The 12,848-nt window shown below is 34.3% G+C and overlaps 1 protein-coding gene across 1 annotated transcript; it reads left to right on the forward strand.

The window, feature by feature from the left end:
• LOC107606793 lies at nucleotides 9,245–10,745 on the forward strand. Its single transcript, XM_016308814.1, has 3 exons — nucleotides 9,245–9,494; nucleotides 9,598–10,590; nucleotides 10,690–10,745. Exons 1-3 carry the CDS (start codon nucleotides 9,245–9,247, stop codon nucleotides 10,743–10,745), a joined length of 1,299 nt encoding a protein of 432 aa, XP_016164300.1.

Genomic DNA, 12,848 nt, shown 5'->3' on the forward strand with positions numbered 1-12,848 from the left:
TATCCTTATCAATTGTGATGAGAATTGGATTTTAATCCCACTTTGTTAACCTCTAACTATGAAGGTAAATCAAGTGGACTAATTAGCTTGATCCTCAAGTCCTAGTCAATCCCTGTGGGAAGACTAGCTTTAGAGCGATCTAGATCAATTAGTAATCTGCCAATTTCAACCACTGCTTTATTTGATAACTCAAGTATCACCAATTACTTAACCAGAGCCAAAAGGGAAGAGAATCTACTCGAATGAAAATAATTTGGATAAATCGAAAGCATTCATAGCATAAATAAAACAATCTTATAACTGAAATACCTCAAATTATATTAAATAGAATATTCAAATCTAACATGGAAAATTTCATAAATTAAACTGGAAAAATAAATAAAAGGAACATTGAACCTGTGATGAAGAAAAAATAATCCTAAATCCTAAAACTAAATTCTAAGAGAGAGGAGAGAACCTATCTTTCTAAAAACTATATCTAATCCTAAAATTATGAATTATGAGCTGATGATTGTGAATGGATGCATTCTCCCACTTTATAGCCTCTAATTTGTGTTTTCTGCGCCGAGAACTGGGTCAGAAACAACCCAGAATTCGCTGGTTTCGAATTCAAATACGCTGGTTTTTTTTGCCACTGCGACGCATCCGCGTAGATCACGCATTTGCGTCATATATCGTCAAGGAAACTATGAAAAATTATATATCAAATCGAAGCCCCAGATGTTAGCTTTCCAACGCAACTAGAACCGCATCATTTGGACCTCTGTAGCTAAAGTTATAGCCGTTTGAGTGCAAAAAGGTCAGGCTGATAGCTTTGCAGTTCCTTCAACTTCTTGTATTCCTTCCATTTTTTGCATGCTTCCTTTCCATCCTCTAAGCCATTCCTGTCCTATAAACTCTTAAATCACTTAACACACATATCAAGGCATCTAATGGTAATAAGAGAGGATTAATATTAGCAAATTAAAGGCCCAGGAAACATGTTTTCAATTATAGCACAAGATCAGGAAGGAAAATGTAAAACATGCAGATCATATGAATAAGTGGGTGAAAAGCTGATAAAAACCACTCAAACTAGCACAAGATAAACCATAAAATAGTGGTTTATCATTCCTCAAAGGGAAACTCCTTATTGGTCAGTGAACGTTCCAGGAGGTCTTCCTCACTAGGATTCACGTCCTCCTCCTCCTCTTTGGGTTCGGCCACACCAAGCAAGGTAATGGCCTTGCACTCTCTTTTTGGATTCTCTTCTGTATTGCTTGGGAGAGTACTAGGAGGGGTTTCAATGACTTTTTTACTCAGCTGGCCCACTTGTGCCTCCAAATTTCTAATGGAGGACCTTGTTTCATTTATGAAACTTAAAGTGGCCTTAGATATATCAGAGACTATATTTGCTAAGCTAGATGGATTCTGCTCAGAATTCTCTGTTTGTTGCTGAGTGGATGATGGAAAAGGCTTGCTATTGCTAAACCTGTTTCTTCCACTATTATTAAAGCCTTGTTGAGACTTTTGTTGATCCTTCCATGAGAAATTTGGATGATTTCTCCATGAGGGATTATAGGTGTTTCCATAGGGTTCACCCATGTAATTCACCTCTGCTATTCTAGGGTTCTCAGGATCATAAGCTTCTTCTTCAGAAGATGCTTCTTTAGTACTGTTGGATGCAGCTTGCAATCCATTCAGACTCTGAAAAATCATATTGACTTGCTAAGTCAATATATTATTCTGAGCCAATATGGCATTCAGAGTATCAATTTCAAGAACTCCTTCCTCTGAGGCGTCCCATTACTCACAGGATTTCTTTCAGAAGTGTACATGAACTGGTTATTTGCAACCATGTCAATGAGTTCCTGAGCTTCTGCAGGCATTTTCTTTAGGTGAATGGATCCACCTGCAGAATGGTCCAATGACATCTTAGATAATTCAGACAGACCATCATAGAATATATCCAGGATGGTCCATTTTGAAAGCATGTCAGAAGAACACTTTTTGGTCAGTTGCTTGTATCTCTCTCAAGCTTCATAGAGGGATTCACCTTCTTTTTGTCTAAAGGTTTGAACATCCACTCTAAGCTTGCTAAGCTTTTGAGGAGGAAAGAACTTGGCTAAGAAACTCGTGACCAGCTTATCCCAAGAGTTCAGACTATCTTTAGGTTGAGAGTCCAACCATATTATGGCTCTGTCTCTTACAGCAAACGGGAAAAGCATAAGCCTGTAGACCTCGGGATCAACCCCATTGGTCTTAACAGTATCACAGATCTGCAAGAATTCAGTTAAAAACTGAAAAAGATCTTCTGATGGAAGTCCATGAAACTTGCAGTTCTGTTGCATCAAAGAAACTAATTGAGGCTTTAGCTCAAAATTGTTTGCTCCAATTGCAGGGATTAAGATGCTTCTTCCATGTAAGTTGGAATTTGGTGCAGTAAAGTCACCAAGCATCTTCCTTGCATCTCCACCATTATTATTATTTTCGGCCATCTCTACTTCTTTTTCAAAAATTTCAGTAAAGTCCTCTTCAGAGTGTTGTGTTTTAGCTTCTCTTAGCTTCCTCTTAGAGTCCTTTCAGGTTCCGAATCAACTTCAACAAGAATGTTCTTGTCCTTGCTCCTGCTCATATGAAAAACAAGGTAACAGAAAATAATAGCGATCCTCTTTGCCAGAGTAGAGAGGTTCCTTTATGTGATTAGAAGAGAAGAAAAAAAATTCGAACACAGAAAGAGGGAGAGGGTTCGAATTTTTAAGAAGACAAGTGTTAGTAGATAAAAAAAATAATTAGAAAGAGATGAGGGGGAGAGAATTTCGAAAATTAGAAGAAAAAAAAAGAAAAATATTTTTGTTTTTATTTTATTTATTAATTATAATTCGAAAATACGAAAAGGAATAAAATTAAAATTAAAATTTAAAATTATTAGTTAATGAAAAGAAATTTTGAAAAAGAGGTTAGTGATTTTCGAAAATTAGAGAGAGAAAATTAGTTAGGTAGTTTTGAAAAAGATAAGAATCAAATAAAAAGATAGGATTAATTGAAAAAGATTTGAAAATCAATTTTGAAAAGATAAGAGGTTAGAAAAGATTTTGAAATTGATTTTGAAAAAGATGTGATTGAAATTTATTTTGAAAAAGATTTGAAAAGGAAATTAAAAAGATTTGATTTTTGAAAAAGATTTTGAAATTAGCAATCAAAAAGATATGATTGAAAATTATTTTGAAAAAGATATGATTGAGAAGAAATTAAAAAGATTTGATTTTGAAAATTAAAGTTAATTACTTGACTAACAAGAAACTAAAAGATAGGATTTTAAAATTTAAAGATTGAACCTTTCTTAATAGGCAAGTAACAAACTTTAAAATTTTTGAATCAATCATATTAATTGTTAGCATTAATTTTGGAAATATGAAATAAAAATAAGAAAAAGATTTTGAAAAAAAAAATTTTTTTTTTAAATTTCGAAAATATGTAAAAATAAATGAAAAATATTTAATTTTTGAAAAAGATTTGAAAAAGATAGAATTTTTAAATTGAAAATTTGACTTGACTCATAAGAAACAATTAAATTTAAAAATTTTTTGACTAAATCAAACCAAATTTTCGAAAATTTATGAGAGAATAAGGGAAAGATATTTTTTTATTTTTGAATTTTTAATGAAGAAAGAGAAAAACACAAAAATGACACAAAACATGAAAATTATGAATCAAAACAACTAATGCGTGCAAGAACACTTTGAAAGTCAAGATGAACACCAAGAACACTTTGAATGTCAAGATGAATATCAAGAACATATTTTTTAAAATTTTTAAGAAAAGAAAAACATGCAAGACACCAAACTTAAAAATTTTTATTCTCTAGACACTAATAATTTGAAAATGCATATGAAAAACAAGAAAAGACACGAAACATAAAATTGCAAAGATCAAACAAAGAAGATCATTAAGAACAACTTGAAGATCATGAAGAACACATGCATGAGTTTTCGAAAATTTTAATGAAATTAAAAAAAATGCAATTGACACCAAACTTAAAAATTGACACAAGACTCAAAGAAGAAACATCAAATTTTTTTGTTTTCATGATTTTATTAAATTTTTTTTTGTATTTTTTTTTGAAAATTATTTTGGGAAGAACGAAAAAGAAGAAAAAATTTTTTGTATTTTTCGAAAATAAGAAATAAACAGCTTAAAATTAAAATAAAATTACCTAATCTGAGCAACAAGATGAACCGTCAGTTGTCCAAACTCGAACAATCTCCGGCAACGGTACCAAAAACTTGGTGCACGAAATCGTGATCGTTCATTCCTTGGTAACGGCGTTAAAAACTTAATACGCACGTTCATAATCTTAGTTCTTTGTCACAACTTCGCACAACTAACCAGCAAGTGCACTGGGTCGTCCAAGTAATAAACCTTACGTGAGTAAGGGTCAATCCCACGGAGATTGTTGGCTTGAAGCAAGCTATGGTCACCTTGTAAATCTCAGTCAGGCGGATTCAAATGGTTATAGAGTTTTAATAATTAAAAGATAAATAAAACATAAAATAGGATAGAGATACTTATGTAATTCATTGGTAAGAATTTCAGATAAGCATATGGAGATGCTTAGTTCCTTCTGAATCTCTGCTTTCCTACTGCTTTCATCCAATCCTTCATACTCCTTTCCATGGCAAGCTGTATGTTGGGCATCACCGTGGTCAATGGCTACATCCCGTCCTCTCAGTGAAAATGGTCCAAAATACGCTGTCACCGCACAGCTAATCATCTGTCAGTCCTCGATCATACTGGAATAGGATTCAGTAATCCTTTTACGTCTGTCACTACGCCCAACACTCGCGAGTTTGAAGCTCGTCACAGCCATCCCTTCCCAGATCCTACTCGGAATACCACAAACAAGGTTTAGACTTTCTGGATCTCAAGAATGGCCGCCAATAATTCTAGCCTATACCACAAAGACTCTGATCTTACGATCAGGAGGCTAAGAGATACACATTCAAGCTTGTTTGCCTGTAGAACGGAAGTGGTTGTCAGGCACGCGTTCATAGGTGAGAATGGTGATGAGCGTCACATAAGCATCACATTCATCATGTTCTTGTGTGCGAATGGATATCTTAGAGAAGAAATAGGCTTGAATTGAATAGAAAAATAATAGTACTTTGCATTAATTCATGAGAAACAGCAGAGCTCCAAACCTTAATCTATGGTGTGTAGAAACTCTACCGTTGAAAATACATAAGTGAAAATAGGGTAGACATGGCCGAGTGACCAGCCTCCCATGGAGTTCTCAGAACGTAAAAGTTACATAATGTGTTCCAGAGATGTCTAACACAATAGTAAAAAGTCCTATTATACTAAACTAGTTACTAGGTTACAGAAATAAGTAAATAATGCAGAAATCCACTTCCGGGGCCCACTTGGTGTGTGCTTGGGCTGAGCATTGAGGCTTTCACATATAGAGGTCTTCCTTGGAGTTAAACGCTAGTTTGTAACCTGTTTCTGGCGTTTAACTCTGCTTTGCAACCTGTTTCTGGCGTTTAACTCCAGAATAGGGCAGAAAGCTAGCGTTGAACGCCAGTTTGCGTCATCTAAACTCGGGCAAAGTATGGACTATTATATATTGATGGAAAGCCCTGGATGTCTACTTTCTAACGCAATTAAGAGCGCACCATTTGGACATCTGTAGCTCTAGAAAATTCACTTTGAGTGCAGGGAGGTCAGAATCCAACAGCATCTGCAGTCCTTCTTCAGCCTCTGAATCAAATTTTTGCTCAAGTCCCTCAATTTCAGCCAGAAATTACCTGAAATTATAGAAAAACACAAACTCATAGTAAAATCCAAAAATGTTATTTTTATTTTAAAAAACTAATAAAAATATACTAAAAACTAACTAAATCATACTAAAAACTATGTAAAAACAATGCCAAAAAGCATATAAATTATCCACTCATCAACTACCCAAAGACTCAATATAGGGCTTTAAACAAGAGTATAAAGGGTTTTGTAAGCTGGAGAAAAGTATTTAAAAAAGTAAAAATTCATATTTCAAAAAACAGGGGCTGTGCGTACACGCACAGAGAAAAAAATGGGTGGTCACGAATGCGACCCCCTGCTCGCATACGCGAGCTCCTCAACACGAAAACACTGCTCGCGACGCGCTCCATGTGGTCGTGTACGCAACCAATGAAGTGAGATGTTCGCATACGTGACTCACATCTCGCGCACGCGAGTCCTTGAGGCAGCAACAACTGGTCGCGTCGCGCGTGTATCTCGCGTACGCGGGCTTAACAGAATCCTTAAAAAGCTGCTAAGTCCTGAAATCTCAAACTTTAAACGCGCATGACTTTATCGTTTTAAAATATTTTTCCTCCATTCTTTGAATGGCATAAACATCTCAGACCAAAGTTTCTTTCTAAATAAGTTTGATAAAAATCAAAGGTTCAGAAATCAAGTTATGCTCCGCCAAAGTTGGGTCAAAATCATAGTTTTTATAAAACCTTTCAAAACCTCCATTTTCAAAACATACCAATGCCAACCTTTTAAAACCAACCCAAACCTCATCAATTCAACATTAAATATTTCTTGACACATATTTCCAACTTCTTTATTCAATCCACAACCTACCAATTCCCCACTTTCATCAATCTCAATATCAATATTTCAAATTCAACAATATTCAATACTTCAAGTTCCAACAATACTCAACTTAATCAACCATTAACATACCAATCAATATCACATACATATTATATACTTCACCAATAAGAACATCATTCATAATCTCCAAGGTCATTAACCACATACATAATAATCATTCTCAACCAACAATCACATCACAATTCAAATCTTATCTTAGGGTCACTAGAATAAGTTTTCACAATACATTATATTTTAGATACGAGAAACCGAAATCATACCTTGGCCGATTTCCTGTTAAATCTAGAACACCTCAAGCGTCCACCGTTAACAAACATCCACACCCCCAAAATTCACGCTAAAGCTCCCACCTTGCCAATTTGCCTCCAATATCACCAAATTGTTTTCAAGTACACAATTCAATCTAAATTTTCATACAACAACACTAGAATTACCTTAGGATTCACAAATTCGGTAATTTACCAAGGGTTAAGATTATCTCACCCTTACCAACACAAAATTAGAACAAGACCTGGCAAGTCTACGAAGCTAATTCGGTCCTAAACACTGAAATTACACAATTTCTCAATACTAAACCCAATTAACTTTCACAATTAAGGGCTGAGCTTCATGGTGTGAGAATGAGGCTTACCTTTGAAATTGTTGGATGGGTTTTGTAGAGCTTATCGCGGTGAACGCATGGCCGCAAACGGTGCAGCGATCGGAGCTCCGAATCCAAAGTTATTTGAGATTGAAATCAAGCCAAGGATTTGCATGTTCATCCTCTCCTCCCCTCAAATTTCCAGCGTGTGTGTGTGAAATGGGAGAGAGAGAGCTGAAGCTCTTTTATTTCATTAATTAGGTTGGGCATTGGTCCAATACGGGCTCAGTTTGGTTTGTTTGGCCTAATTTTGGGCCCAAATTTTTTTTTAATTATTGTCAAGATTTTTATATTAATTAGCTCTATCTCATTAAAATATAAATTTCTAATTTCTAATTTTTTGGGTTAATAATTAATTTATTAGCTAATTATTTACTAATTTTACGAGTTTTACATCAAAGATAGAGCTCAAACAGATTTAACAAAAATCAACAAAAATAGAAATTAGTTATAATTGCAGTATTAGTTAGAGTTCTTTAGTTCTTAAGTGCTTGACTAGTCTATAAATTCAGCACATTCCTTCCCTTTAGAAAGAGAGAGAGTACTTTATTTATTCAATAATACACTCATGTAATTTATTTTCGTTGCAATTTCATTGTTCTTTTTTTTTATTATTTTTTATTTTTAGTTTACTTCAAGATTCAAACTTATAGCTTTCTTGTTGTGCAAACTTCTTTAAGATTCTGTCAGAGCCAACTTGTATCTACTCGATCTGAATCCGTAATGAGTTATATGAGCCGAGCAAAAATTTACCTGCTATTAAACGAGTCTTGATTATTCTGTCTAAGTCGCTCATATTTACGAGTGATTCAAGTCGGCTCATGAGTCGCAACTCATTTTTAACGACTCTAGATTACATTGAAAGATGTGTATCATACACGACTATCCATTAATTCACTCAAAAGCTTGCAAAAACTGAATTAATAGTTACCCAATCAAAATGTGTGTATGCAAGCATATTCATTTCGCAAACCCTAGCTTAGTCGTGAAGTATTAAATATTATTTTTTGTTATCAAAATGCTTACTGTGGCTAATTTTTTTACATATTATCAAAGCATGAGTGTAATACGGGGATATTATGCTAATTTAGTGTAATGCACCGATATGGAAATTGAGAATACAATAAAAAAAATCGTTAGTAACAATTTCAGAATGGACAAAATGCTATGAAAATGGGACTAATGATTTCTAAATAGGACAAAAAATATAGAAAATGGGACTTACGATTTCAAGTACGACAAAAATGTGTTTGAAATCTATACCATCATGAAATCGTCCGTGCCAATTTCCTTTTTTAAAAATTTTGAAATTATTTAATTCATAAACATGAGTAACAATTTGGTTGTTAACTTCTCTATATATAGAGTGCGTCAACATAATGTCTTGCAATTTTCGATCTCTTCTCCTCTTTCTAATGCTCTTCTGAAAATTTCTTATTCTTCTTATTATTTCTCTTCTTTCCTGTGTGCAAGCTATTTTTTATTTCATGTTTTTGGGTAAATTTTTTTATTCATTTTAGTTATATAATTATTTCATTTTAAGACTATGATATTTAGTTAATTCGTTTTAAAAATTATCATCGAAATATAATTTTCGTGATCACAAAAATGAATAATAATATTAGTTTTAAATTTTATTATAATGGTCAAATTTTATCTGAAATAGCTGAAGGCGTGATATTTATGTGTAATAATCCTTGTATATCTGTTCTTTCTTTTATGTTGTCGTTTGAAGAATTTAAGAGTTATATTTGTCAAAATATAAATCCTCATATGCCAAAAAGGGTGACAAATATTTTATACAGACGACCTATATTAGTATTTGGTGGGTTCGTTCAGTTTCAGGCGATGTGCATCAATGATGACACAAGTCTGCAAGAGATGTTCTCAATCTACTATCAAGTCCAATCATGAGTGTCTGTTATTGAGCTGTATGTGGAATTCGAATAATTACCGAATACGATGGAAGAACATGATCATGATTTCGATTGGAAAAGTTATAAAGGTAACGGCGAAGAGGAATATGAAGGCAATTACGATTTCGTTGATCTGAATGCAAACAAGGAACAAGAGGACTGCACCGTTGAGTCAGACGTAGAAGATGTCGCAAATACACTAGCAAGTGAGCATCCATTCAAAGAATTGTCTTTCATGCGCGCTTTGGATCTCGATGCCATGAATGCTCTAGAATTTCCAGAGTATGCCAATGCAGGTTTGTAGTTGCATCACACCATATTTGGATTAGTACTTTAAATATTATGTTTGTGTATTAAAATTATGCACTGTGTAAATATGATTTGGTGGTATTACTGCAGATCCACCTGTGGTAGTAGATGGTGAAGTTGTCATAGGGATGGAATTTAATTCTAGAGAGGTCGTGATAAAGGCAGCTAAAGATTGTACCATTTACAGAGGTGTTGATTATCGAGTTTTTGAGCCTGAGCCGATGACATTTTACGCGAAATGTGTGCAATATGGGCAAAGCTGTGATTGGCTTATCAGGGTTAGCGTGATGCGAAGAAAGTACTGTTGGGAGATTAGACGATACAATGGCATCCATACTTGTACTAGAACCACTTTTTCTCAGGATCATTCAAAGTTAGACTCAGACACTATTGTAGAAGCACTTAAGCCATTGGTAGAGGCTGATCCGTCCATAGAGGTACGATCAGTGATTGCAGATGTCCAATCGAAGTTTAACTACACGATTAGCTATCACAAAACATGGATGGCTACGCAGAAGGCAGTTGAAAAAATTTTTGGAGGGTGGGAAGCCTCTTATGAAGCGTTGCCCGCATGGTTTGAGGTAATGGTTAAGAAAGAGCCATCAACAGCCGTCGAATATGGAACGCTACCTTGTTACCGCAGTGATGAATTGGCTCAGGATGTCAGAGTTCTAAACCGAGTTTTCTGGAGTTTCTACCCATGTATTAGAGCATTTAGGCCCTGCAAGCCGGTTGTACAGGTAGATGGCATACGCTTGTATGAAAAATATAAAGGAATGTTGTTGGTTGCAGTTTCTCAAAATGGCAACAACAATATTGTGCCAATTGCCTTTGTGCTTGTAGAGGGTGAGACATCATATGCATGGTTCTTTTTTCTTCGTCATTTGCGAACCCATGTGGTGACGAAGGATGGAGTGGGACTTATCTCTGATCGACACGAGTCAATTAGGTCAGCAGTTTCTCGTTGTGATGGAGCATGGGAGCCGCCAAGGGCCATACACATGTTTTGCATTAGGCACATAGCATCCAACTTCTTGAGGAAGTTCAAGGCACCGTTCATACAAAAGCTTGTGGTGAACATAGGTAATTAACAATGTTTTCTATTTAATATTTTATGCATCTTGTGGTTATGTTTCCAATGGTGGTTATCGTTGTGTGTTTTCATTGTATCTTGTTTTCCAGGCTATTCTAGGACGATGGCTAAATACGAAATCCGTTACCAGAGGTTGCGTAGTTGAGGTGAGGCATACACTCGCTGGCTAGATCAGATTCCCCATGAGCAACACTCTTTGGCATATGATGGTGGCTATCGATGGGGTCATATGACGACAAACCTAATAGAGTGCATCAACGGGGTGTTGAAGGGTGCACGCAATCTTCTCGTCACAGCACTTGTAAAGGCAACTTTATTCGAGCCGGACACTTATTCTCCAAAACAGTGACCGAAAAGATTCAGTAAAATTTGATTGCGGCTGGAAACATCATGGTTAGTTGAATTAACGTTTTTAAGATTACAAAAAATGAATTATAACAACAATAATCACAATAACTATTAAAACTTAATAACACTATCAGTAAACATGTAACTATCTCAATAATAATAATAATAATAATAATAATAATAATAATAATAATAATAATAATTAAAAAATAAAATAGCCACTAAACTCTTAAAAATAGAGTACTCACATGTTTATTTAGACTAACTATAATGTTCACGTTAACTTATTACACTCAAATCTATTATTATAACTAACTTTTACTCTATAATAACACATATTTAAGTTCATTTAAGCAACTTATAATTGATGTTAACATTATAAATAATTTTATAGGCTCAAAAAATTACTTACATATAAAAGATGATCAAGATATTTCACAATATATTTATCCATTAAAATTTTTTTCTTCTCCATCTTGAAAAAAATAAATCTGGAGCTCCACAAATATGCAACCTTCAAATGGAAGAAAACAATTGCTCTTAAAAAAAAAGGAGGCGAAGCAAAGAGCAGAGAGTTAACACACACTTGTATTTTGGTGTTTTGATCTTCTGAATGATGATTGAGAGAGTCTGGAGAGAGAGGAGTCATGGACCACACAAGAGCTCACCACATGCGAGCCATGTGGACACAACATCAAATCGGCAGTACCGATTTCCTTCATGCGTCCCAGCCGTTGATCATCCATCTTGCTGTTGCTATTCACTGTCTCTCTCTCTTTTCGTGGAGCATCTCCTTCTTTCTCTCTCACCACGTGCTCACCCCCATGAAATCGGTACCCTCATTTTTTTATACTGATCCTAGCCGTTCCTAACTGATCCAACACCTCCTGCTTCTCTTTCCATACTTTTTCTCCTAATGGAGAACATTATTAACGATTTGCTTAAAATCAACATTAAGAATTTTTGAAAACGCCGATTATCAATTTCATATATGTGCATACCATACTCGAAGCCTCATTTCTAGGTATTACACACAAGCTTTCTATATTAGAAATAAAAATCGTGCTTACTAATCCTCTTCTAATAATTATTAACTAACGTACGTGCTTCCGACCGACTAAAATTATTAAAGAAAAATAATAGATAGAGCAGAGAGGAACAAAAGATGCCTCTCATATATAGTCTCCTGCAATAATTAATAATATCAATCAAGTTATGTGTATATTAAAAATTAGTTATTAAATTAATTATTAATATAAAATATATATTAAAAATAAATTAAGTATTATATATATTTATACACAACTACAAAATAATTTATTAGATAAATAATCTTTAGTGTGAATATAAGATTTTTTATGTACAAAGTGGAGATCAGAGAAGAGAATTGAAGAAGGAGAATGAAGCATCAAAATTTGGATAGAGAGAAGCGAAATATTGCAAATTATGCAAAGAAAGTAAATGAATAGGAAAACTTTCACATGTTCCATTTGCTTTAATGAAACATGGGTATAGCAACTACGGTTCGGTTAGCTGTAACAAATTTATCGTGTTGTATAAAATAAAATACCAGATACATCCTTGAAATTTGTCCAAAAAGACAAAAAGGGTAATTGTCAAGACAGCCAGTCAACCATGTTGAGATTGGATGACTGCATGGAGAAGTTACTAAAGTTGAGTTTTGCAAAATAAGCCACATATAGCGTAAAACAGTTAGACTAAATACTAATCATGAATGGGCCTAGAATGTGAACAAAATTATCGATAGGTGCAATAAAGTCCCATTGGAGTTGTGGTCGAGTTCATTTTGATCACAATGAATGAATCCTCACTTTATGTATTGAATTTGGTATTTTTAATGGAATTAATAATTTTATATTATAAAAAAATAACAACAGTA

This window comes from Arachis ipaensis, chromosome B01, assembly GCF_000816755.2.
Source record: "Arachis ipaensis cultivar K30076 chromosome B01, Araip1.1, whole genome shotgun sequence".
Taxonomy (NCBI): Eukaryota; Viridiplantae; Streptophyta; class Magnoliopsida; order Fabales; family Fabaceae; genus Arachis; species Arachis ipaensis.

What these genes read in the sequence shown, in the direction of transcription:
- LOC107606793 (XM_016308814.1), top strand. Translation starts at nt 9,245, where the DNA reads ATGGAAGAACATGATCATGATTTCGATTGGAAAAGTTATAAAGGTAAC. An exon ending in TCCAGAGTATGCCAATGCAG is followed by an intron (nt 9,495 to 9,597) that starts GTTTGTAGTTGC and finishes GTATTACTGCAG; the next exon opens with ATCCACCTGTGGTAGTAGAT. An exon ending in AAAGCTTGTGGTGAACATAG is followed by an intron (nt 10,591 to 10,689) that starts GTAATTAACAAT and finishes CTTGTTTTCCAG; the next exon opens with GCTATTCTAGGACGATGGCT.